At 38.2% G+C, this 23304-nt stretch overlaps 1 protein-coding gene across 4 annotated transcripts in view; it reads right to left on the bottom strand.

Annotated features, from left to right (window-relative positions):
* Positions 1-819: 819 nt before the first annotated feature.
* The window catches only part of pde1cb (phosphodiesterase 1C, calmodulin-dependent b), a 108998-nt gene continuing 86513 nt past the window's right edge, over positions 820-23304 (bottom strand). For 3 of the 4 annotated variants that reach the window (XM_042428105.1, XM_042428107.1, XM_042428108.1), the window contains 13 exons: positions 22280-22346; positions 21968-22084; positions 21300-21440; positions 18571-18671; positions 17508-17636; positions 16844-16945; positions 11603-11723; positions 9544-9625; positions 8753-8873; positions 7253-7425; positions 6014-6229; positions 4904-4966; positions 820-4487 (listed from right to left, as the gene is read on the bottom strand). In XM_042428105.1, coding sequence (XP_042284039.1) covers positions 4468-4487; positions 4904-4966; positions 6014-6229; positions 7253-7425; positions 8753-8873; positions 9544-9625; positions 11603-11723; positions 16844-16945; positions 17508-17636; positions 18571-18671; positions 21300-21440; positions 21968-22084; positions 22280-22346 — 1453 coding nt within the window. In that variant the 3' untranslated portion in view covers positions 820-4467. The remainder of the gene's footprint in view (positions 4488-4903; positions 4967-6013; positions 6230-7252; positions 7426-8752; positions 8874-9543; positions 9626-11602; positions 11724-16843; positions 16946-17507; positions 17637-18570; positions 18672-21299; positions 21441-21967; positions 22085-22279; positions 22347-23304) is intronic. The other variant, XM_042428106.1, reaches the window with a different exon arrangement.

Below are 23304 nucleotides of genomic sequence, written 5' to 3' on the forward strand. Positions count from 1 at the left end.
CTGTTGGCACATGTAGCTTATTCTCATGTACCATACTTACCCATAGTCCATTATTACCATGAACATGGGTACTGCAGTTAATTCTGAGTCAGTCCCACATACACTTTCCTGCTGCCAAAAATACTCACTAGAGCACCAAATGTGTATCAATCCACTCTGCTGTATGAGGAGTCTGCTTAGAGAGCTCATCCCTCTGATAAACATTACATCTTAGTTAAAATCAACAAAATGAAGTACCACACACTGTAAGGATGAGGTTAAGGTGGTGGGGGGAGCTGCAGCAGCAAACTGCATAGAGTGTAAGAGTGAGCTGTGACAGTGTCAGGTTAAAATGTCTGCGGTGTACACCTGTGTGCATGTGATTGGATGTTACCAGCCACATAACTGTGGAGGAGTCCCTGATTGTGAAGAACATTGAAAACAGCTGAGGCCAATCAGCTGAGACAAGCACGACTTCAATGCTCTGCCGGAACTAACATTATGCTCCATTTTAGTAAAAATCACAGTAGCCTGCTGTTTTTGGAAACTCTTAGGCCTTTAAATACGTTATACACATATATTTGTGATGTGTTTTTAAAGATTTATGTCCTCAGTGGGAACAAATGAAGCCCGAGACAGGCTGTGGAAGTCAAGAAGTACTGAGACAGACAAACACACTGTTGGTTTGTTGGTCTTTTCATGGGATTTGTTGGCTATAACAAAAAAAAAAAATAAATATTACCAGGCATATCCTTTAATAATCTTCAGCATGTCACTAATATATAGCTTTTACATTTTGTGTTGAAGAAATGAAGACAGGCAGACATGATCTGAGCCCTTTGAGTCCAGATTTATTGATACGGCTGTGCAGTCACATAGCATGGTGGCACACACGGCCGCCTGGCCGGCATGGGACAGTGACACACACATGCATGCACATACATGCATACGCACACACCCATACACACTCTCTAAGTCATTCTATTCAGGGATGTAGTGGACTGTTTTATCTCTTTTTTAAAATGTTTCACCTTGGTTTTAGGCAAGCATAAGTTTGTGATTTGACCTTGAGAATATGTCTACTTTTGTTTTATATATGTAAACATATTCAGCCTGATGAGGGATATAAACCATATGAAGATTGGATCTTTAAAGTGGAAAAAAGTGTTTATCTGAAATGCATTTTTTGATTGTTAAGTGGTGGTGAGAATTGTTTATCTAGCTTTACACGGTCCACTGCATCACTTTTTTTTGTTTATCTCTCTCTCTTCATCTGTCTCACACACTCACACACACACACACACACACACACACACACACACACACACATACACACATATGCACCCAGTCATGTCACACACTCATCTCAACACTCTTATCAATAGAGCAGGTCACAGTGAGGAGATCAGAAATGCATGAATTTGAATTGAATTTAAAATTTGAATGAATTTTCCGGCGTTTCAGACACACACACACACACAGGCGTTACATCCATCTAACCTCAGTCATATAGAGTGATTCAGACTAAACAAGGAAACAAAGCATTAAACAAACAACAAATAATCTGTTCCATAGTAACCATTACAAAACACCATGTTTAGAAGTCTTTACATGTCATAAATACAGCTATGTTTCTGATTATGGTTGGTATAAATTCCTGTTAAATATTCATATAGTAGGCTATCACAGTAGCAAGTGAAAAGATAGAGCAAACTACAAGACTGTACATGTATTGGTCCCTTGGTACAGAAAATATATTCTGCTTTACCAAGTGTCAGGCAGGTTATTTTGAGGATACAACAGGTTTTGTGTTTGTTCTACTTATAAATCTAATTTGCTAAGATGTGCACTCTGTAAATTCACAGAGTTTTGAGCCACTTGAATATTTCTGACTTCAGAGCTGGTGGAAAAAAATAAACAAAAAAAACATATTGAACAGACGCACGGGACAAATAAAACCAGAGAAGGGAGACAAAATGACAAAAAAAGAAAAATGTCATTACATGTTGAAGACGTATTTTTTGACAATCCATCCTCTGAGTCAAAAAAGGATCGCACAATAAAACAAAAAACGTACACTATACAGCACAAAAACAGCTAGAAAATAGATTTTCTAAATGAAAAAGAGCAAAATATACCATTATAAATACTATACTTCTGCAACATTGAACAGCTGACTTTACAAACAGGCTGTAGGTTTCCAACAGTGTCTAAAATAAAAGTCTTAGTCAAGACTCTTTAGTGTGTAATATTGTAGGAAGATATTTACTGGTTTCTTTGAATGTGCCTGGATTCGCACAGATTCAAATGACATCACAAAGTTCTTTTCCTACAGGTGAAAGATGTGAAATGATAAGTACATATAGAGGCACACGTTCAGCCAGCTGGCTTGCTAACCACTGACTGTATTTTTTAGGTAGAAAGTAGCATGGTTACATTGCGTGATAAACTGCTATATCCCAGCGTGTCACTAATGTTCCTTTTATAATATAAAAATGGGGAGTGTGTATTAAAACAAAGAGGCTAAAAAAAATTCACAAGGTTCTATAATTCCTATTTATATAAATTTTAGTTGTTAAATTATTTACCCCTTTTAAACCCGATGTATTCTATACATATTAGTGTAGGTAGCAGTATACACATGTACAGTATACTGTAAAATAAACATAGAATATGCCAAGAACTTCATCTTGCCACTATGAATTTCGGGATTATCATACCAAAAGAATTTAGAACCTAATGAAAGAAAAAAAAGTGCACAATTTTAGGGAAAACATATCCATCATTATGCAAATACTGCCAAAATGCTTCTTTTTTTTCCAGTTACACATATATAGTAAAAGCTGAACCAGCGTTGCAAAGGTTCAATATGTTACATATGCACAGTAAGCAATATTTGCATCTTATATACGCAACATTACAAGGGTCTTACAAGCCTTAAAAACCTGGCAAACAACCAAGAAGCAGATACAGTTTGGACTCATAGCCTCGGATGCACGGCCATCACAGAAGCATGATGGATTCAACTGGCTAATAGGTGTACGAGCACACTGTAAACACATTGATTAAACATTACACCAACAACTGAGAAGGTGAAGCTGCTGTAACATAACTGCTCTGCAAAAAAAAAAAGAAATACTACACATATATAAGATTTTTCTCTAATTCAGCGACAATATTGACTCTGTGCTACAGCTTAAATACACATAAGAAGGCATCGAGAAGAAGTCTGACGAAGAAACGTTCAACAGAGACTTTTTGATGACAACTTTAGAGTGACACACATTGTGAGGATATTAGACACATTTAGTGCGTGACTCATGTCGGACATTGCATAACAAATAAGAATGTTACAAAAAAAAAAAAGGTAAACAAAAAAAGAACTGTATATATTACAAAAACTTGAATGCATTAGTGTACGTGATATGTTTGAAATGCAAAAGTTGCATTCTAATTTTTGGACATTTTTTCACGTTATATCCAAAACTATCTGTCGGTGGATTGTGGAATCACAGGATTTCTATTCCTCCTAAGATCCAAACATATAGAAACTTTCAATATGTACAGTAAAGACGGCAATAACACACAAACAAATGATTGAAACCGGGCTGCAAGGACACAATGTCTGAGGAAAGCAAGAAAGTAAACATAGTAAGGGAACAGATTGAGCCACAAGTGGTGGTAAAAAATGTTTTTTGTAGTCACCGCAGCAAGCAGAAGAGACTCTCAACAGGAGCTCCTAAAGCAGAAGCGTGATCTGTGAAGACTTTTCTACATAGAGTGGATTTGTTTAAGGAGTACTTGCTAGTAAAATGGTAGAGCTGCAGACCTGTGAATTTAACTCCAGTGTACTCAGTTACCACCATGTACTGTACACATACTCATATACTGTACATACTACTATATGCAGCAGTTGTAATAGTCCCTCTTACTGTGCATCTAATCTGCATTTCCCACAAATCTGTACTCATGTGTTACTCTGTAAGGACCAAAATAACCTCGTGTCTCTAAATAAACTTTTAACAGACTATACCTTGTGTTGACAGAGAATAATAAAGCAGTGTTAAAAAGTGAGGTTTTTACAATGGCGACATGTAAAAGAAACACACAAAAGCAGTCTATCAAAGGCTCCTCCTTATCCTCACTGTTGTCTTAAGGTCATTAAATCTTCTTCTGTCATCTTTATCAGTAAGCAAGAAGGGAGGATTAATGCACATGGGTAGAGAGAGAGAGCTGCAAGCTCTGCACACAAGAGCCTGGGAGTAGAAACATGGTGAAAGTAAAAAGCAAAGTGAAAACAGTTGATCATATGAGAGACTAAAAAAAAAAAAGAAAGTGAAGGTGTCAGTTTCTTGGTGTCCTGTAGAGGGCGACACAGTCCAACTAATTGCTGTTCCCTCTGGCGAGTCCTCCCATGTGGGTAAAAGCAGGTTCAGATCCACAGCAGTACAGATGCAAACAGTGTGGCTGTGATGCTCCATAGCTTGATTATTCCATCGCCACCTCTGCTAAAAGGAAATAAAAGAGAAATACGTAGACATAAACAATCTGATAACAGGCGAGGGGAGTCCATTTAGTATTTCTCATGTATTACAATTTCTGCGTATTCTGCTAATCAAGTAGCAAAAATTCTGGTCCCATGTTTCCCATTTAAACAACTGTCTTTAGCTTATTTAATAGTAATTAGTTTCCTTGCAGGGAAAAATATCTTTTCATCAACATTTACACACCGCAACAGCTAAAAAGTAGTACAAATGCAGTATATCCCCCCCCGAGGTAGGGTAGCATTTCTTTGCACATGCTGTTGCTTCATTGCCAAAACAAGATGAAGGGAGATTAAACTGAAACACTGGTTTAAACTTTATTTCATAAGGTCATGTTTAATTCTCTGTGAATTGTGTTGGGCTTTACAGAGTAAACTCACCATCAGCTCCTGCGTTCTTGTCTTCTACACTCTCTGGAGATTCAGCCCCTTCAGACAGCTCTCCTGAAAAGGCAAAATAGTTTGTGTTATTTGTCAGAATCATGCACACAATCCTATCAAGAATGTGAAACCTCCGAAGCATCCTCTCTGTTTTAGGACATTCGAAATGTAAGTTTGTAATAAAGTACAGCTGTCCTTGAGCTACGTAGCGTTTTATTGAATTAATACTTTTAAAATTTTGAAACAGAAAAACATGTTAGATAATAAAACATGTTTCTAATTCATTTTAATAATTTATCAATGTAATATTTTAGCTCCAGTCCACTGTTGCAATGACTTTGTTCACTTCCTTGTTTAGATTTTTGTATGTCATAGACATGCTTACTGGTGCTCCGACTAGAGCTGCTACTATTAGTCGATTAATCGATTAGTCAATCAATAGAAAATTAATCAGCAACTATTTTGATAATTGATTAATTGCTTTTAGTCAGATTTTACTAAGATTCTCTTGTTTCTTGTGCTTCTTAAAAGTGAATATTTGGTTTCTTTAGTCTTTTATGATAGTTAACTGAATATCTTTGGGGTTGTGGACTGTTGGTCGGGACAAAACAAGACATCTGAAGTTGCATCTCGGGCTTTGGGAAACAGTGATTGTCATTTTTCACCATTCTCTGAAATTTTATAGGCCAAACAACTAATTGATGAATTGAAAAAAAATGAAAATAATTGTTAGTTGTAGCCCGAGCCCCGACCATCCAATGAGGACGTTCTGACACCTGGTTTGCTTCAAAACAATTAGATAGAAACTAGTTTTTATTCACAAAACAACTGCACCGAATGATTTGGACGATGTTACTACTCTTCATCTCAGAAATTTGGTTTTGCATTGAATGGAGACAAGAGATTCAGAGATTATAAACTGTTTCACTGATGTAGCATGAAACAGGGTTGAGACATCATCGTAGAAAATTGTCTTAACATTCACTGAGGTTGTAATGATCACTTAGGTTTGGAGAATTACGTCACACATAGCACAGTTAAAGACATTGCCTGATGTCATGTCTCTTAAAAACAGCTCATGCTACGGGGTTACACAGTAAGGAGATGTACCGTTCTGCATTGGTGGATTCTTCTGCGCTCCCTGCTCTGTTTCCACTGTGTTACCATCTGGTGGTCTGCTGACCTCCACTGACTCTGGCGCCTTCCCCTCCAATTTGTCCTCATTTGGTTCAGGTTGTTCTGATTCTGTGTGGACCTCTTGGGGCTCCATGGCCTCCTCCTGCTGGGCTTGCTCCTCCGCTTCTCTTTTAGCTCTCTCCTCCGCCTCTGAGGTCACATGGAGCATGCAGGCAGGTTAGCATATGTGACAGTGTGAGTTCATGTGCATTAATTCATGACGACTTCTTACTTTGAGTCAGTAAAGGTTAATCAGAGAGCTTACTGGAGTGTTGTTAGTTGTAACTAATGACTTTATTGATGGCTAAAAAGAATTCACTAATGATTTATAGAGTAGCAGATTATTTATAAACCATTGATTAGAATTTTTGGGTTGCCAGGTTGTGAGAAAATCCCTTTTGCCTGTTTAAGATTTAAAACATTGATTAGAGGATTCAAAGGTTTATTTGTCATTTAACTAAAATGCAACTAATATGTGTAGTGAAATATGCGGAAAAATAAGGATTAGAAAAAAGCAAATGTAGAGGTTAAAAAAATCTAGATAAATATTATAAATGTCAAAAAGCAAAATGTACATATGCCAAAAATGCAGATATGCAATGTACAAATAAATAAATGTTGCTAATTAATAAATTGGTATTATTTTCTCACTTTGTAATAAGCCATTAAGTTTACGGCAATAAATTTCTAGTAATTCATTCATAAATGCTACGTACAAGAAGTCCCCGATTGTAAATATTAATAAATTGTTGATAAATGAGACTGACCTAAAACGATAAAACAGGAGGACAGATACCAACCAGAGGGATGTTTGATTAATGGCTTATAACTGATTAGTTATTAAAAATTAAGAAAGTTATTACTTACAACTTATAAACCCCTTAGAAAATGCTTCTAAGTTAGAACTGATGCATGTCAACATACTAATCAGCTCTTATTGAATTTCACATTATAAATCAACACAGACAATTTCTGTATATCCCACAAAATCCGACACTTACAAAGTTGGAATCCCCCTCTGAGTAAGCTAAGAGCATTACCGCCTCATAAGCCAATTTTCTATATTCTGGTGGATCTCATGTTCTATTCAGACACATAGGAGCTTTGATGTTCCCAAAGTTGCCAAATCCCTAGTACTTTTACCAATTTAAATGCTGAATGGATGTACTGTACCTTTATCAGCCTGAGCTTTCCACCTCTCTCTGTTCTGATAAACTTCCTCATTCCACAACGCCTTAAAGTTCTTCATGTCCACCGTCAGCAAAGAGCTCTGGCCTGAGCTGCTGTCGGAGCCTATGCTCTTCACACTGTGCCTCTTGGCTTCCTCTGAGCTAATACTGTTCAGGCTGGAGAGGACAAAATGAGAGTGAAGGGAGAAGTTGAGAGATTAACAAGACTAAAGCATCTCTGTGAGGCTGTAACGGTGCTTTGAGTTAAATGCTAATGATTAAGGTCAGGAAAAAGCAGGAATGTCTGCAAACATTTTGTTGGATAAGTGAAAACTTTGACTTCCTGGTGGTGATGGATTAAAAGTCAGGGGATGGCTAAAGTAATCCCTTCTGTGTGGGACCATGAATGTCTGTGCAAAATTTCACGGTAATCCATCCAGTAGCTGTTGAAATAATTTAATTTGGACCAAAATAGTGGACTAACTGACCAGAAGAAAGAAAAATAAGCAGAGGCAAAAATAGACAGCGGACATCGTTACAGATGATTGAAAGCTGCTATAAATGCTGTGAAAGAAACGGTCCAAAAAAACCCATAAGCACCCAGGTGTGTGCAGAGACAAGGAGAAAGCACAAGTGGCAACACTATCTGAGATTTCCACTCGGTTAGCTTCGACTGAAGGCCCACTGAGTGATGCTAATGACTGCTGTTGAGGAGAATGGGGAGGCTGATATTGATGTGCAGGTGCAATGGAAGATGCAGAGCCAGACTCCCCGAGTACTGCTTTATTTTCTAATAAGACACAAAGATTAAAGAAATAACAGACTGTAACTTTTTAAATGATTTTTCTCTGGATAATCTAAATATTAGTAACGCAAGAGTAAGTGGAATGTATTTTCCTATTTGTGAGGTTTCAAAGCTTAAATCATGACTACACATACCTGATTTACTACGTGGCTGGAGGAAATGTAGTGCGCCAATTAATTAAGCCAGTGGAGACAAAATCACTTCCTTTTGAATCCCAAGAGGCTATTGTGTATGCCAATCCAGCACTGAGGCCCATTTGTGATCCGGGATGGCAGGGCAAACTTGAGTAGCATTTCTAAAATGTCAATTTCAAGGTGTGTGGCTCTGCCTGATGAAAGGTGGAGACATTTCCACGCACAGAAATGGATTACTCATGGGAGACTCATCTGCTGTTCTCAATACTTCCATTAGATATGCTGTTATTGCAGAGGAGCTGCTGAGGTTTAATCACGTCATTGAGAGTGCAGTTACTCAAAAAGGAATGAGGGTTCGTGTGACAGGTTGAGAGGTGAAGGGTAGAAAGCAGTGTGTTCTCCATCCTCATTTAACCAAGCTGGTTACACTTTCATTTAGATTTACATACAGTCACCCACGTCCATCTACTCTGCCTTGCCATAGATCTTTCCACCAGAAATAAGAATCCAAAACTTTTCATTTCTTATTGATCTCCCAGTATTAAGAGGAGGTACTGAAGCTCACCTCGAGCGCCGAAAGCCTGCAAAACCTGAATGGGAGGCCTCGTCGATGAGCGGCGTGACGATACGTTCCATCATGTCTGTCAGCACAGTGAAGGTGGGCACCACAATGAAGTCTATGAACCCTGGTGACAAAGATAGATCAGCAAATTCACAACATTTAATCAAACAATCACTGCTAAGAACAGTCACTTCAATGCTTTAATTTAAGACATTAAGACAGACATTAAGAAATTTTCCAGGTTTTTCCATAATGTTATAAAATTGAAGATCAAATCTGAGATACAAATAGGATGAAGTTTATGGGTGTTAACAGTGTCAACCAAGGACTAAAGTTACCTTTTTATGTTTTTTGGGGTATTTTTAGATGGTAGAGAGACAACAGGAAACATTTGTCCTTTAGTTTAATCTACTCAGAAAAACTGCAGTCACTATTCAGGGATGAAAAACAGTCCTGCCACCTCTTCTGCAAATCTTTTGACCAAATCTATTTTCCTTATTTACATTTATACAGAAATGAGGCAAAGGACATAGATTGTAGGAGAAAGTATTGGGTCTTTATCAAAGACACTAAATGTGATAATAGGTTTTGTGCCTTAATAATTCAGTAATTTACATAACGTTTCTTGTTTTCTTTGTTTTACCACCATTATTATGGAACCCACACATACACACTTCAAAAACCAAACCTACGCTTGGGTGCTCTATAAATACTTTTACAAAGGAAAATTTCACAAATAAACTCATTTTGGTGCAACGCTTCTAAACCCATACCATTACGGTGTAGCTACTCACCGATCTGGGACTGTGCCACCAATGTGGATTTTCGGTCACAGAGTGGAGAGAACGGCAGCCCGAGCTCTGCTTCTTTGTCCCCCTGGAAACACATCAGTTTCCTCTGTCAAAATCTAGAAAAATGTACCCCACCCTCTAGGAATACACACACAACTGACTGACACTCATAAACACACACTTACAACACACGTAAAGTACACACCACCACCACCACCACCACCGCTACCACTACACACCATATGCTCACATTTCTATCAACAGGATTTGGATTTGTCTGGCCCTCGCCCCAAGTGCTTCTGGGCCACAAATGTGTTTCATTTTCTCTTCTGATTCATCACAAACAGATGAGATGTGGAGTCGGGAGGCAATGTTCTTGTGGAGAAGCTATTTATCGGCAATTCATATCCCGAGAGACAAAGGCCTTGTGAAAGCAGCCACAACAATAGCGCTGATAATCAGAACAATGTGGATTAATAATGGAAGAGATGAAAACAACATGGCACCAGTTGACTGTCCCTTTTGTTGACATTTACAAAGATGCAATTTATTATTTATAGTCGAATGCATTGTTTTATCAAAGAGTTAATGTTCTACATTTTAATCTGCCATGGCACTTATCATGGCATCATTTTAAAAAAATGATTAGTTGATATAACTCATAAACTCATAAGTATGACTGCATATCTCAGTAATGTAAACTGTTTTGGGGGGTAGAGTTGCGCCAAAGCATCATATTAAAAAAAATGCTGCAATGCTTTGTGAAGAAAACCTGACTTATATGGGACTGAATTTGGAGAGCGAATATTTTATACGCATCAAAAAGCACCTCAGTGTACTATTTTGAGACAAGATGAATAAATCCTTCTTCCAACTTACTGTAGTCTTTCATCTTAATTTTAACAGTTCCTCCCAGACTCTACAGCTGAACCAACAAGCCTTTTCACAACAGACACTTTAACATGGCAGAAAAAATCACATGTGTGACCAATAACATTAATCAGGGCTGCTTTCTATTTAGGTGTTCCAGTTTTATGACCCTTGTATTATCAATGCTCACTTACTTCTTTATTGTACAACAGCTCATGGCAGTACAATATAATCATCCATCATAAATAAACAAACAAATAATAAGACTGAGATATTAAAACAAGTAATTTGTGATAAATGTCCTGGACTTCTTTATATTTTATGCACTTAAGTGTTTTCTTAAACCAGCATCAACTGATTTTTTGTCCACCATTGGGCAGCAGAAACAGCTTATGTTGCTTATTTACAAATCCAGCAGTTATGGAGCAACATTATCACTCATCTGGAGTTGTGTCTCTGTCTACCTGATGAATGTACGTCCAATGTTCACTTTGCGTTTTGGTCTCCACCAACTCCTAAGGGAAATATCTGGCTCTGTTGCTGCTAAATGTTCCATTATGTTCACTGTGTCTGTTTGGGATTTCATGCAGAGCAGGTAGTGTCCAGTGGGTTTTTAGAGCTTTTTCTCTGAAAACAGCTGCCTGCTGCAGCCGAAAAATACACTATGAGGGTGGTGAGAGTGAACTAAAACAGTAAAGTTGCAGCCAGACAACTAAACAATGAGCTAAAACTCGCTATAAAGCTTTCTAAAAATGAGGGAAGCTGCAGAGTCGCTGATAATTCTCAGTGGGTTCATCACTACTAGCAACACCTCTGACATTATACACGGTCATTTGATATATTGTTATAAAAAATAATGCTTATAGCCATTCTAAAATGAACTTATTAAAAAAAACTGAAAAAAGATGTTTATTATTATTATTAACTCAATACCGAATATACTGTTTGGTCAAAATAACTGACAATAGCAACTGAACATTTCCATTTTTCTCTAATTAAAACTAATTTTACCTCGTAGTTATGGCTTACAGGGACACTCAAATGGGATGGAGCAGTCATTACTGTTATTAGTTTCACCTGTGCTCTTCCTGCCACAGTTAACCTTATTTTCACTTGGCCTTCTCGAAGTCATGGGATTATAAAGGTGCTGATGTCTGAGTGGTATTTATATAGAAGATGTGCACCTGCTCACCTGTCTGAAGAACTCCTCCAGCAGAGAGGTGGTCCAGCGGTGGTGGAGGTCCCAGTTTTTGGCTGGATGGCTGATGTCTGCTGTGTGCAGCAGTAGGGACAGGGCTTTGGGCTTGTCAATGCTACAAAACAGAGAAGATAGACAACTTAAGTCACCCAGAGAGTGTTTGTCATTGGTTGTGTTGTTTTTTTTTAAGTTTTATTGTTTTTCAACTTTGAATCCAAATGCATTGAATAAATTAGAAAAGGGTGTCAAAGTGAAAACAAATCTCTATAATTAAGTTTGAATACAATATTTTCGTAATGCACCACACCCCTTTAATGTGATACATTATACAAAATCCATCACTGGTGCAGCCAGGTTAGAAGTCACACAGTGAAATAAAATAAGATCACCTGTGTTTAATCAAGGTGTAGCAAGTGATTTTACGTTATGGTGGATGTATCGTACACATTTCCAGGTCTATACTTATATTCTGGGGGTTGACTGAAATATCTCTGAATTATTTGCAGTTCAAAAAACTTATTTATCTTATACTGGTTATTTATGCAGCCTCTCACTTTAGTCTTTGTCTGAAACAGGCTGTTTTAACTCCTGTCTCTTTAAGGCCCCACTTAAAACAAGCCCACTCCACTCAGCTCCCAAACAGAAAATGACAAAAAAGATGTGATGTCCCCTAAAAAACACACATGTATCTAGTAGATCAAATTACTGGTTAGTCAATCTCCAAGCTAAAAGTACAGTACCAGTCAAAAGTTTGGACAAACTTTCTCATTCAAGTGAATGTGTCCAAACATTTTACTGGTACTGTATATCAGACAAACAGAAATTCCAGACAAATTGTCACCACTGAAGAGTACCAATCGGGGACAGATGAAAACCTCAAAGCCACTGAAAACCCCTTGGAAGACAGCAAGAATGGAAAGAATGGGGCACAGCTATAAAACTGTCTAAAGCAATCTCTCTGCAAAAAACTGACGAGGAGCACAATAAAACATGAAGAAATCCAAGAGACTTTTTCATAGGCACTGTAGTGTATATGCTCAGTGGTCAGAATATGGCACCATGGTAAAAATGTATTCGCTTTAGGCCTTTTGATGCGTCTCGGACAAAAATGTTGACCAAATGACATCGACATTTACTATAGTTACTGTTTTTTTTAAGTACAAAAGTTGCACAAATAATTTAAACTAGATAAAATTACTAAGACATTGAGTATAGTGGGACAGTAGGAGTAGAGTTTAATGTAGACAAGATGAACTGCATAGCAGCAGGGTGCAGAGCGGTATTAGCCGTTAGGAAGAGCTGATATACAAGTTACAAATAGGTTGATTAATTGCAAAATATGCATAAATATTAGATGTGAAAAATGCAAGTCAAGTCTCAAAGTTTGTAACCTTGCAATGGATTGGGTTGAACCTGGTATTCATAAATCTGTTACTAAGTTTATGTAAAGTCGTTCATAACTTCTTAGTAATTATCTAGTAGATTCAAACCAGTTTTCAAACTAGTGATTAACTAAATAGGGCTGCACCATTAAAACTTAAAGATCCCCTCCAGCCATGTTTGAAGGCAATTTAATAATTTGTGTCTGATATGGTTTTTCCACAAAAAAGTGAATTTACCTCCTTAAAAATCCTTAAAAACATACATCTACTCCTTCTACCTGATTGAAAATTTGTTGTGATGTCACAAATTATGTTCGTGAGTACGCGTGTGTGATGACCCCTGTGGTGTCATCTGTTGTGTGCTATGTTTGCTGTACAATTTACCTAGCTGTCTGCTTTGTTTATGCAGGTGATTGTTATTTAATTCTGGGTTGTGACACAGCTCAGGCTCTGGCTGACTCTTTGCCACTTTGGCTGCTGCTCCAGCTCTCGTCTCTTCCCCACCACATGCTTTTTCAATTTGGTTGTGTTTCTTTATTTCTTTGTCTTTGCTTTTATGCACCGTACAACACCCCCTTGGACATCTTCCACCCATGCACGCTACTGATTATACTGACACCCACACCCCATATTGTAAATATTTAGTTCATTTGTTTAACTTGATTTATTAAATTGGTGTGTTTCCCCTTTGTTGTGGCCACTTGAGCCAGGTCATAATAGCATCTTAAACTCAGATTTAAGCACAGAGAAACTTTCCACTTTCAGCAGTTGAATGTGAAAACAGCCTTCTAAAGTCAAACTCTGTACATACATCATCCTGCACAGTGACGCTCAAACATCCAACTGAAGGAACAAGAAGAAAAAAACATGTTTGACTGGAGGGGGACTTTTATAATGTGTAAATCAGTCGCTAGGAAACATCTGTTGTGCGGTCCGATCTAAAGCAATCAACTATGTAACAAGGAGTAACTGTAGCATCACAAGCTATAGCATAACTGTCAAACATTACATTTTTATGGTAAATTATATTAAACTTATCTGCCGATCCTTTGTAAATATAGGTAAGACTGTTTGATTTATATCCACAAACATGGAGAAAATGTGTGTGAGTTAGTTGTAATCAAGCAGTGGATAATAATCTAATTCAATCCATCCATGCTAATCCAATTGACAATATTTGGTAATTTTGAGGAATATTGTGTCATTTTTGTGAAATGTAATTTAAAATCTCCCCAGTTTAGATCAACTGTCATGTCAGGTGGGTGACCACATCCTTCCTCTTTAACTATTTAATCTAAATGGCTCATATATAAGCAACCAATGGTTAGTGTTGTTAGTTGGTTTACAGAATTTAGCTACATAGGGAATCTGGGGTAAGTGTTGTGATGGCACTGGTCCACTGAAGGCACCCTCAAACTGTCTCCACTAATTTAACTGATTCTGAATTTATGTAGACATCCATTAGTGTGTGCATACAAACACATTAAAGTACCCACGACAACCTAAAAACAGACAAATGTCTCCATCTAAAAAGAAACTGCCTCCATTAAGTTAATCAGTACAGTGTGAAGATGCATCATCTCACCTCATCAGCCATCAGTGGCGTTTGAGATATCACCTGATACCATATCAAACCATCATGTTTAATGGACTGATGCATGCATGGGCTCACACCGAACCAATATGGAAAGGAGGCAGACAAATGAAAACACACACACACACACACACACATAGCACAAGGTTAAGCAGAGGTGAGAAAGACTAGCTCAAATTTCCTCTCATTCCATTTGAGGCAGATTGGGTCTTAAAGTGCTCTGTAAGCAGGCCGGGAGCAGACTGGTTTGAATTACTTCACATTACAGTCTATTCAGCATTACCTGCAGACTGCAATCTCTCATTCATGTGCATGTGTACGTGTTCTATACTGTCGCTTGATGATTACCTTCTAGTCAGCACTCTTTGGTTCTGAGGTATAATCACAAATATAGGAATAATAATATTGTTGTTTCCGACATATATTCTCAGGAAGCTATTTATCTCCATATCACTGCTTTGTGGGCATTTTTCTAGTCATGACAATTGCTGTGAATTATCACAGTGAAGAGAATACTCTGAAGGTCAACAAGTTCCTCGCAGCTTTCTCTCGTCAGTGTTGGCGCTACATCAGCAGTGATGACTCATCACGTCACATGATAGTTTGCTTGATAGCTCTATTTTACTTTAAACTGCAGCTCCAAGTCTGCATGTACAGCAGACCCAGCTATCAGTCACTGCGGAGGGTGCTGTGCTCACAAAGTGTGAAAAGGACGTTCCGGCTGCGCCTGAAAAAAATCCATTAATTTAACTGAAAGTTCCTGTTGTGAATACACCTGGCCCTGTCTTCTTCCTGGTTGAACTTTGACCCCCTAAATATGAAATTAACTTATGTTGTTTACATCATCTTTTTTTTATTCAAGGTAGTTACATTTTATAAGCTTATGGCTACATGACCTGTCCATAAATGTTTATTTATTTTATTCATTCTAAATTATGATGATGTTGATAATAATGGTGATAATTGCTGCTGTTATTACATGTATTATGTTGCTGTTGTTATTAGGTCATTATTTATGTTAATATGTTGCAGGGTTGACTGTGGAGAACCTCGGTTTTCTTTGCAGTCTACTTTGGATTAAATGTATTTTTTGATGAAATTGTAGATTTATTTTTTTTAAATATGGTAGCCTCCCAATTTGGTCACATATATTCTTATCTCGTTTTTAAATTTCTAGATGTAACTCAAGAAATAATTTATTGCAAAAGGTCAGACTGTGTGTGTAGTTCATATAATTTTGTTACTATACCATAATGTACAGTACCAGTCAAACGTTTGGACACACTTTCTCATTCTAGCAAATGGGAAGGCGTGTCCAAGTGTTTTAATTGGTACTGTATGTGGAGTTTGTGTTCACATGATTTGAGTCCCCTATATTACACCTGAAATGTATTTTCCGAGGTGGCAAGCAAATGTGAAACCCATTGCTCGCTCCTCCACTTTCAGAAAATCCAGTCCAGAGCTGGGTTTTTGTTGTGTAGCCAAAACCTTCCATCATTTTTGATTGTCTTTACATTGCCTTCTCTTGACCAGCACCCAAATGCATTACACTGCTGTGTGGTGTACTTCTGACTTTCTCAATAAAATTTAACTGTTTTGCCAATACTCATTCATCATTAGTGACAGTGAGGGCTGAGGAAGTTATATAGCTGTTGTTTCAGGGTATCATTCCTTATATACAATACAGGCAGCAGAGCAGGAATACAGGTAAAGACAACATGAAACCATACGACGTTTGTGGAAGATGAATGTTTTCTACCTGGTGTCTTAATATAGCAGCCTATACTAGCAAATCTGCCAGCAATATTTCTGATGCTGACTGTTTTTCACTGCAGTGTACAAATAAATTTCACCCTGCTAAAATCTGGTGTGACTGCACCATAACTCTGCTGCAGACTTGCAGCACAGAAACTATACTGTGTTTGTGCCTGAGAGGGCCAGCTCTAACACCCTGCTGTATATTTGTGCTTTATAATGCATGTGTGTTGGTACTATTTGGCAAGATACTCATTTCTATTTCCATATTTTACATTGCGTAAACAACACCTGAGCAACAGAAATCATCAGTTGTTTGTTTCAAATGGTCTTCCTCATATAAAACATTGTTTCTCTATGAGTGCACCCTTCAGGGCAGGGTTAATTGGGTTGTAAACAGCAGGTGGTAAGAAAACAGAGGCTGATGGCAGGGTTAATGGAAATGTAAATCGCAGGGGTGAGGACAGAGAGTGTAAACAGCGGTGAAGGAAAAAGGCAACTGACCCCTCAGGCTGTTGCAGGAAGTTCTTCATGGCCTTAACCTGCTGGAAGTGGCAGGACATATCTGTGGCCAGCACCATCTCCACCACCAGAGCCCGCAACTCTCTGTATGAGAAGGAGAGAAACAAAGGAGAGGGAAACATGAGCCATGTGCTGTATAATGAACTGTCAAACTCGCAGGTAATAAAAGCCGACTCCTTGCGGAAGTCGCTAAAGTAAATGAAGGCAGCCAACAGAGTTTTTGAGAGCTATTTATAATACATGCTTTGACAAGTCCCAGCTTATGCCATGAGAAATCGGATTGCAGCTGTCTCCTTTAATGTATTATCACACATAAAAGTTCCATTTAGTACAAAGTTGTTGGACCTTGAAGGTAATCCAACTTTTCTGATTTTCCACTGAGCACAGTTGTTAGCCTTGAAAAATAAGAGATAAGTTCACATTGAGCTGTAAATGGGGGGTGTGTACATTATATTATCTCTATTGTATTTTTCATGAGACTGTTCTGCTTGACCTGCTTAGTTTACATCTTTCACTCCTGCCTGTCTATCTGTCTCTATCTGTTCTCTACTACATCTCTGCGTTTGATTTCCCTTTGCTGTCACTCAGCTCTTTCATCTTTCTGTCTCTCCTTCTCTTATTGTCTGTCTGTGTCTGTCTCTCTGACCTCCAGTCATCCTTGGAGAGGTTGTAGAGGATGTTCATTTCATCGTCATCCTGCAGTAGGCGGTAGGCTGCGCTGACATGGTGACTCTCCAACACGGAGCGGTCATTATACAGGATAGCTGTGTCTGACCTGTCAGTCAAAGAGAAAGCAAAGCAATAGTCTGAAAAAAGTACTGAAAAAAGTACATAGAGCAATAATGGAACCCTTTGATGTTGCTACTTCTTCATTTTATCAATAAAATATATCACTTAAATGTGAATGTGATCAAGTTTTGGGATGCCAAACATGCCAAAAATCCTTCTTTGAGTCTTTACTTATGAACAGTTATTAAATTATTAAAATCGTACAAAGAAAATAAAATCAAAAAAGGGCAAGGAGAAGTTAAGGTGGAGGAAAAACACCGTATCTCAACCTAAATAAAACAATATCTTTGTAGATAATGTAAAAGGAGAGGTTAAACATGTTGTGTAGGAAAGGAAAGAAAACTACAATTCTAACCAAATTAGACAAAAAAGTTCCTTAAGTGAGGACCCTTATCTTACTGAGAACTGACCTCTGATATAAAGATGTTTGGGAAGCTGAACATTAGATGGATAGTGGATCTGTAAATCTGTTTCAAAATTAGACATGAAATAATCCTCAAATTTGAGATTTCCCCACTTCACCCCTGTGTATGAAAGTATGTTTCAGAAACATTAACGTTATATGTTTTAAGAAGCTGAGGGTTTCTGAAATGATTGGAATTGTGTCAACTAAATAACTAAATTTCCTAATTATAGCAATATAGTTGCTTTTATATTGACATGACACATTTGTTCTCTCTAGTTCAAGTTATCATCAGTGATGGTTCTGAGGAACTTCAAGCTTTCGAGTGTAATGTCTACAGAGAACAAACTATTTTTATTCCAGGGCACAGAGTTTGGAGTTCATTTGGACTCCCGTCCTGCCTTAGTGTTATTACTGCACTGCAGGTGATCTCAGTGTGAATGAAGCCCCCTTGCAGTAAATGAAAACATTGATCGGTGAGTCAGCGCCATGCATTTTTGATTTTATGATCCATTACCTTGTCTGAATGTGGAAGTTGTTTGTGGTCCCTGTGTGCTCGTAGTCGTGCACCGCTGCTGCAAAGATCATGGCAAAGATCTCCAGCTCAGTCAACCAATGCTGGAGGCAAATGAAGAAGGGAAGAAAAAGAAGAGGAGGAGGAGGGAGGTGAAGATAAGGATGAGGGGGATATTAAGAGGAGCATATAGGAGAGGTAAAGGTGTTGAAGGGGGGAGGCAATGACATGGAAAAGACAGACATCAATGGGAGAGAAGGAAAGGAAAATAATGAACACAAGAGGAAAGAATGGACAGAAATTAGAGAAGAAAAATGAGAAGCCAGTGAATGGAAAAAAAGGAAATGCAGGGAATGGTACATCACGTCATAAAGATGTAGAGGAGGAAAGTGATATAAAGGATGCCGAGAGAAGTATTTGGCATGAGGAATACATTACCGTGAGGGATGAAAGAAACAAATGGGGAGGAGATAGAGGAAAAGTCAGAAAAGCGAAAAAGGAAACTTTAGATAAGACAAGCCCAGTTGAGAATCACAATTTAAACTCACTTTAACACTCCCTCCTTTTCCCCTCTCAAACAGTGTCTAATTTGTCACTGTTACCAAATATAAATAGAAGTCGTGCTCGCTTTAATTTTATTATGAGTTAACAAGATAAGAATACACGTCATGCTTTATAAAAAGTTTCAAGCCTTTTTAGGTGTTACTCATCACTGCAGCAAAGAGGACTATGATGCGAAAGTAGCAGCAAAGGAGTAGTTTGAAATTCCATCAATACCAGTCTCATGTGTGCATAGTAAATATGACGCTACCATCAAAGACTGAGGAATCAGCCATTTATTTTTGGAAAAATTCAAATTTTGATCTGATAATGGCGCTGAATGAAAGGTTAAGGGATCACCAAAGTTATTACAATTCTTCATGAGGGGGACATGAATGTCTGTACCAAATGTCATAGCAATCCATCTCACGGGTGTCGAAAAATGTCACTAAAAGACAAAAATGAAAACCTGCTGATGATGACGATGAAGTCATTAGAATTCATCCTGTGGAGAACCTGAATGCTTGTACAAAATTTCATCTTAATCCGTTCAATTGCTATTGAGATATTTCAGTTCAGACAAAATTGGTGGACTGATGACCGACAGATAGACTGACATTGTCATCTCTAGAGCCGTACCACTTGCATGGCTAAAAATAGGGGGAAGCAGGTATTTTGGCTAGCTGCTTCTGGAACATAAAGCCTCTGTAAAACCACAACAAGTTGTTTTTATGCTTTGGTTTTTGTACGGATTAAACAAACAATATATAATGCATTAATTAGTGTTTTAGTTAATTAGTTTAGAGGTGCTGGTAGGCAGATGTTGTTGCCTTTGGAAAGGACCATGCTAGCCATTTGTCCTTGTTTCCAGTCTTTATTTACCTTACAGACATAAGAGTGGTATTGATCTTCTCACCTAACTCGACAAGAAAGCAAATAAACATTGGCAGTAAAAAAGTAATTGTGAAAACACCGGTTTCATAATAGGAACATATAAATAACCACCTGAAACTAAAAATAAAGAAATTGATTGTAAAAAGTGTGTTTGTGTGTGCACTTTTATTTATGGGGATGCATGTTTAATCTGTGTGTGTATGCAGCAAGCACACACACCTGTGAGTGGGCATTTCCCTCTGAGATGTGTATGCATTTGAGTGCACTCACGTACACAGAGTGGGGATTTAGCTCAGGAAGCCCAGTCGATATTGGTGACTAATCAACGGTGGGGGATGGGGAAGTCATTAAGAACAAGGGGGGGAGCAAGATGGCAGATCCATCCCTGAGTATATTTTCTCATGGGCCTGCTTTATGAATGACCTGTTGATTGTTGATTTAATGGAGTCTGGAGGGCCTGCGAAATGATAGATGCTGTTCTCCTGCTCTCCCAGGAGCCTGTGGTTCTAGCAGTAATGTGGTTTACTCCGCAAGGCACTGCCCAAAGAAACACACCATGTTGACAGCTGTCGCAGCCACCTTATTAAGGTGATTAAATAAAAACACTGGAAGCGGGGGCGGCCGGCTGGTTGGCTGGTTGGAGACTTTGAACTCAGCTTTAGTGAGTGTTTTTTGGAAAGAAACACAGCATCAGAAATGCCCTAAAGTCACTCCAGTGGGAAGGAGTAAAATATAGGTCACCAGATGGAAAAACAACAAAAGCAACATGAAATAAGGAGAATATAAATGAAGCAATGCTGTGGCAAAAGAATAAGGAAGAAATAATATTTGACTTAAAATGTCGAGACAATCGCTATCAATACTTTGTGTCACATTGTGTCACAAGTGTCACATTTTGACAGATATTCTTAGAAATGTGGGTTGACGTGCTCAAACCTGCCCTGAGGAGTCTGGGATTAAACTGCGATTTTTTTTTTCTCTGGTGTCTTGTGTTTATTTTTTTTCCATGAAAGAATGCTTCATGGATTCTCCGAGAAAAAAATAAGCCATATTTAGAAGCTGCATGTCAGGCAAAGCTGCAATTAGGCTGGTATACGGCAGCTGACAGAGATGTTCTGAATACCATGTGGATAAAATCCCCTTGATTTCAAAGACTGTGCTTTATTCCAGTGAGCTTTTCCACATGAAACCAAAGCAACTGGTTTCTCTAGGTTTTTTTGAAAGGTGTAGAGTATGAGTACGGTAATTGCTTTGATCTCAAGAGATTATGTCATCTAAACTATTCAGCTCTTACTCACCACCATGCCGGTCTTAAGTAGCAAGTAGTGTACAGTCTGTGTGACATCAGCAGCATGCATCAGGTTGTGGTAGGGGTTTTTATGTTTGCTGTATCCCACTTCTAGAGCCTCAACGAACGACACCACCGCGGAGATCGGGATCTGACAGCAGACAAAAACAACTGTAAATAACTGCAAGCGAAGAACACCACAGACAGTAAGACGCTTCTACAGGCTATTTGCTGATTTAAATGATGAGTGCATACAATTTGAATGCGTGGACATATCCCTCAGCATCTGAAATTGATGTCCATCATTTAGGCTACCGCAGACTACGATTACATATTTATGTCAGCTTCATTGCCCATGTCATTTACTCTAAGATGCTGTCACTTCAAGTGGAGTGTCCTCAGTTATAAGAGGGTGTAGAAAATGAGCTTCACAGAATCAGATAAGATGAAGTATGCCCAACCCCCTCATAATATGGTCATTGTTGAAATACAACTCAATCTAACACTTAAGAGACAGAGAAGTGAGAGTGCTCACTTCTGTCAAATCAGACATGCTGGAGGAGGACTGTGAAGGTTTTTACAATGTGAACTGGGTATTATTTCATTTCTCCTTGTTTTAATGACACAAACAACAGGTGTAGCAATGACCAGTGATACGTTATATCCTTGTAACTTTACCTTGAAACGGCTAATAAGGTCGTATCTTGTGAGCAACTCGTAGAATATGAATTTAAGTGCGTGCTCTCCGCTGGCCTCATTTAGAGCGAACACGTCGAACGACCACTTGTCAACATTCTGGGTGGAAGAGAAAGAATTCAAATAATGACACCCTCCTTCTCAAACAACATATTCATTTTTTTTATCAAGAGGAAGAAAAAACTAACAAATTAAAAATTTGTTGAGATTGATGTTGCTTCAAGAGTGTCTACGGGCGCCAGAGTTATTTCATATCTATATACTTCTGCTTGGATGTGTGAGACATGTTAATACCTTAAGCACAGATATGACAGAAGGGGGGTAGCTGAGTCCCACCATATTGGAGGTACGTCGGTACATCCTGTTTGGATGAGATAAAAACATCAAATGAAGTGCACTGCTGAGTGTAAACACCAGAGGTTAAGTCACCGACCCAAAACCACAGCCTGGAAGGTTCCCCACCAAGACTCACTATAAACCGTTAAATCAACACAGCTCAGTATGAAACTTTAAAAGGTTCTATTGACAAAAGGCAACTGCAACTGCAAGTCTGTTTTTTTCACATGCAAAATGTTTAAAGGTTGATTGAATATAAGGGACAGAATATAGATTCATAAATGCTTTAAAAAGATGTGTAAGAAATTAGTCATCAGTGGGAACATTGCAAAGTTGCAAAGTCGGTGCGCGATGCTCAATATCTCAAATATTTAGTGAAATACAACAAAATATGTTATAAAAAAAGGTAGATGTCTTAAAATAGCATTGATAAATGCAACTAAATATCAAGCCGGCCATTTTGTCAGAATAGGTGGACGTGACCTTTTCATTTTAGTTTTATTTCTCACTCTATTCCAATATTTCTTCATTGTAAATGTCTGAAAAACAGACTGCGGTCTGTAAAAACAGATTAAGAAAGATTATAGCTTACATGTTTGGGGCTTACTGATTTGAACAAACGCATATTGCATGTTAGAGTGTGATAAAGCACAGCCTTGGAGCAGGAGCTGTTCGTAACTCTCTGAATGATTGTGCTTAGCCAGGCTTGCCAAGGCCGTCATGATGTATGGTCGACTCAGGTGACTGAGTCACTGTGCAGATATAAATAAATAAATAAATAAATAAATATGCACGAATATTTCCAACAAGGGTCTTTGATTGTAATTTTAAAAACTGGGCTGTAGCGAGTAAAATTTTCTCAAATTTATTTTCCCCAACGTGTTTTCATTTGTGTCAGTGCACACACAAGTTCAGATGGATCTGAGAAAAATGCACTGCATTAACAGCCAAGCCGACATCCGACTTATCTCTCAGGCCATCAG

This window comes from Thunnus maccoyii, chromosome 12, assembly GCF_910596095.1.
Source record: "Thunnus maccoyii chromosome 12, fThuMac1.1, whole genome shotgun sequence".
Lineage (NCBI taxonomy): Eukaryota > Metazoa > Chordata > Actinopteri > Scombriformes > Scombridae > Thunnus > Thunnus maccoyii.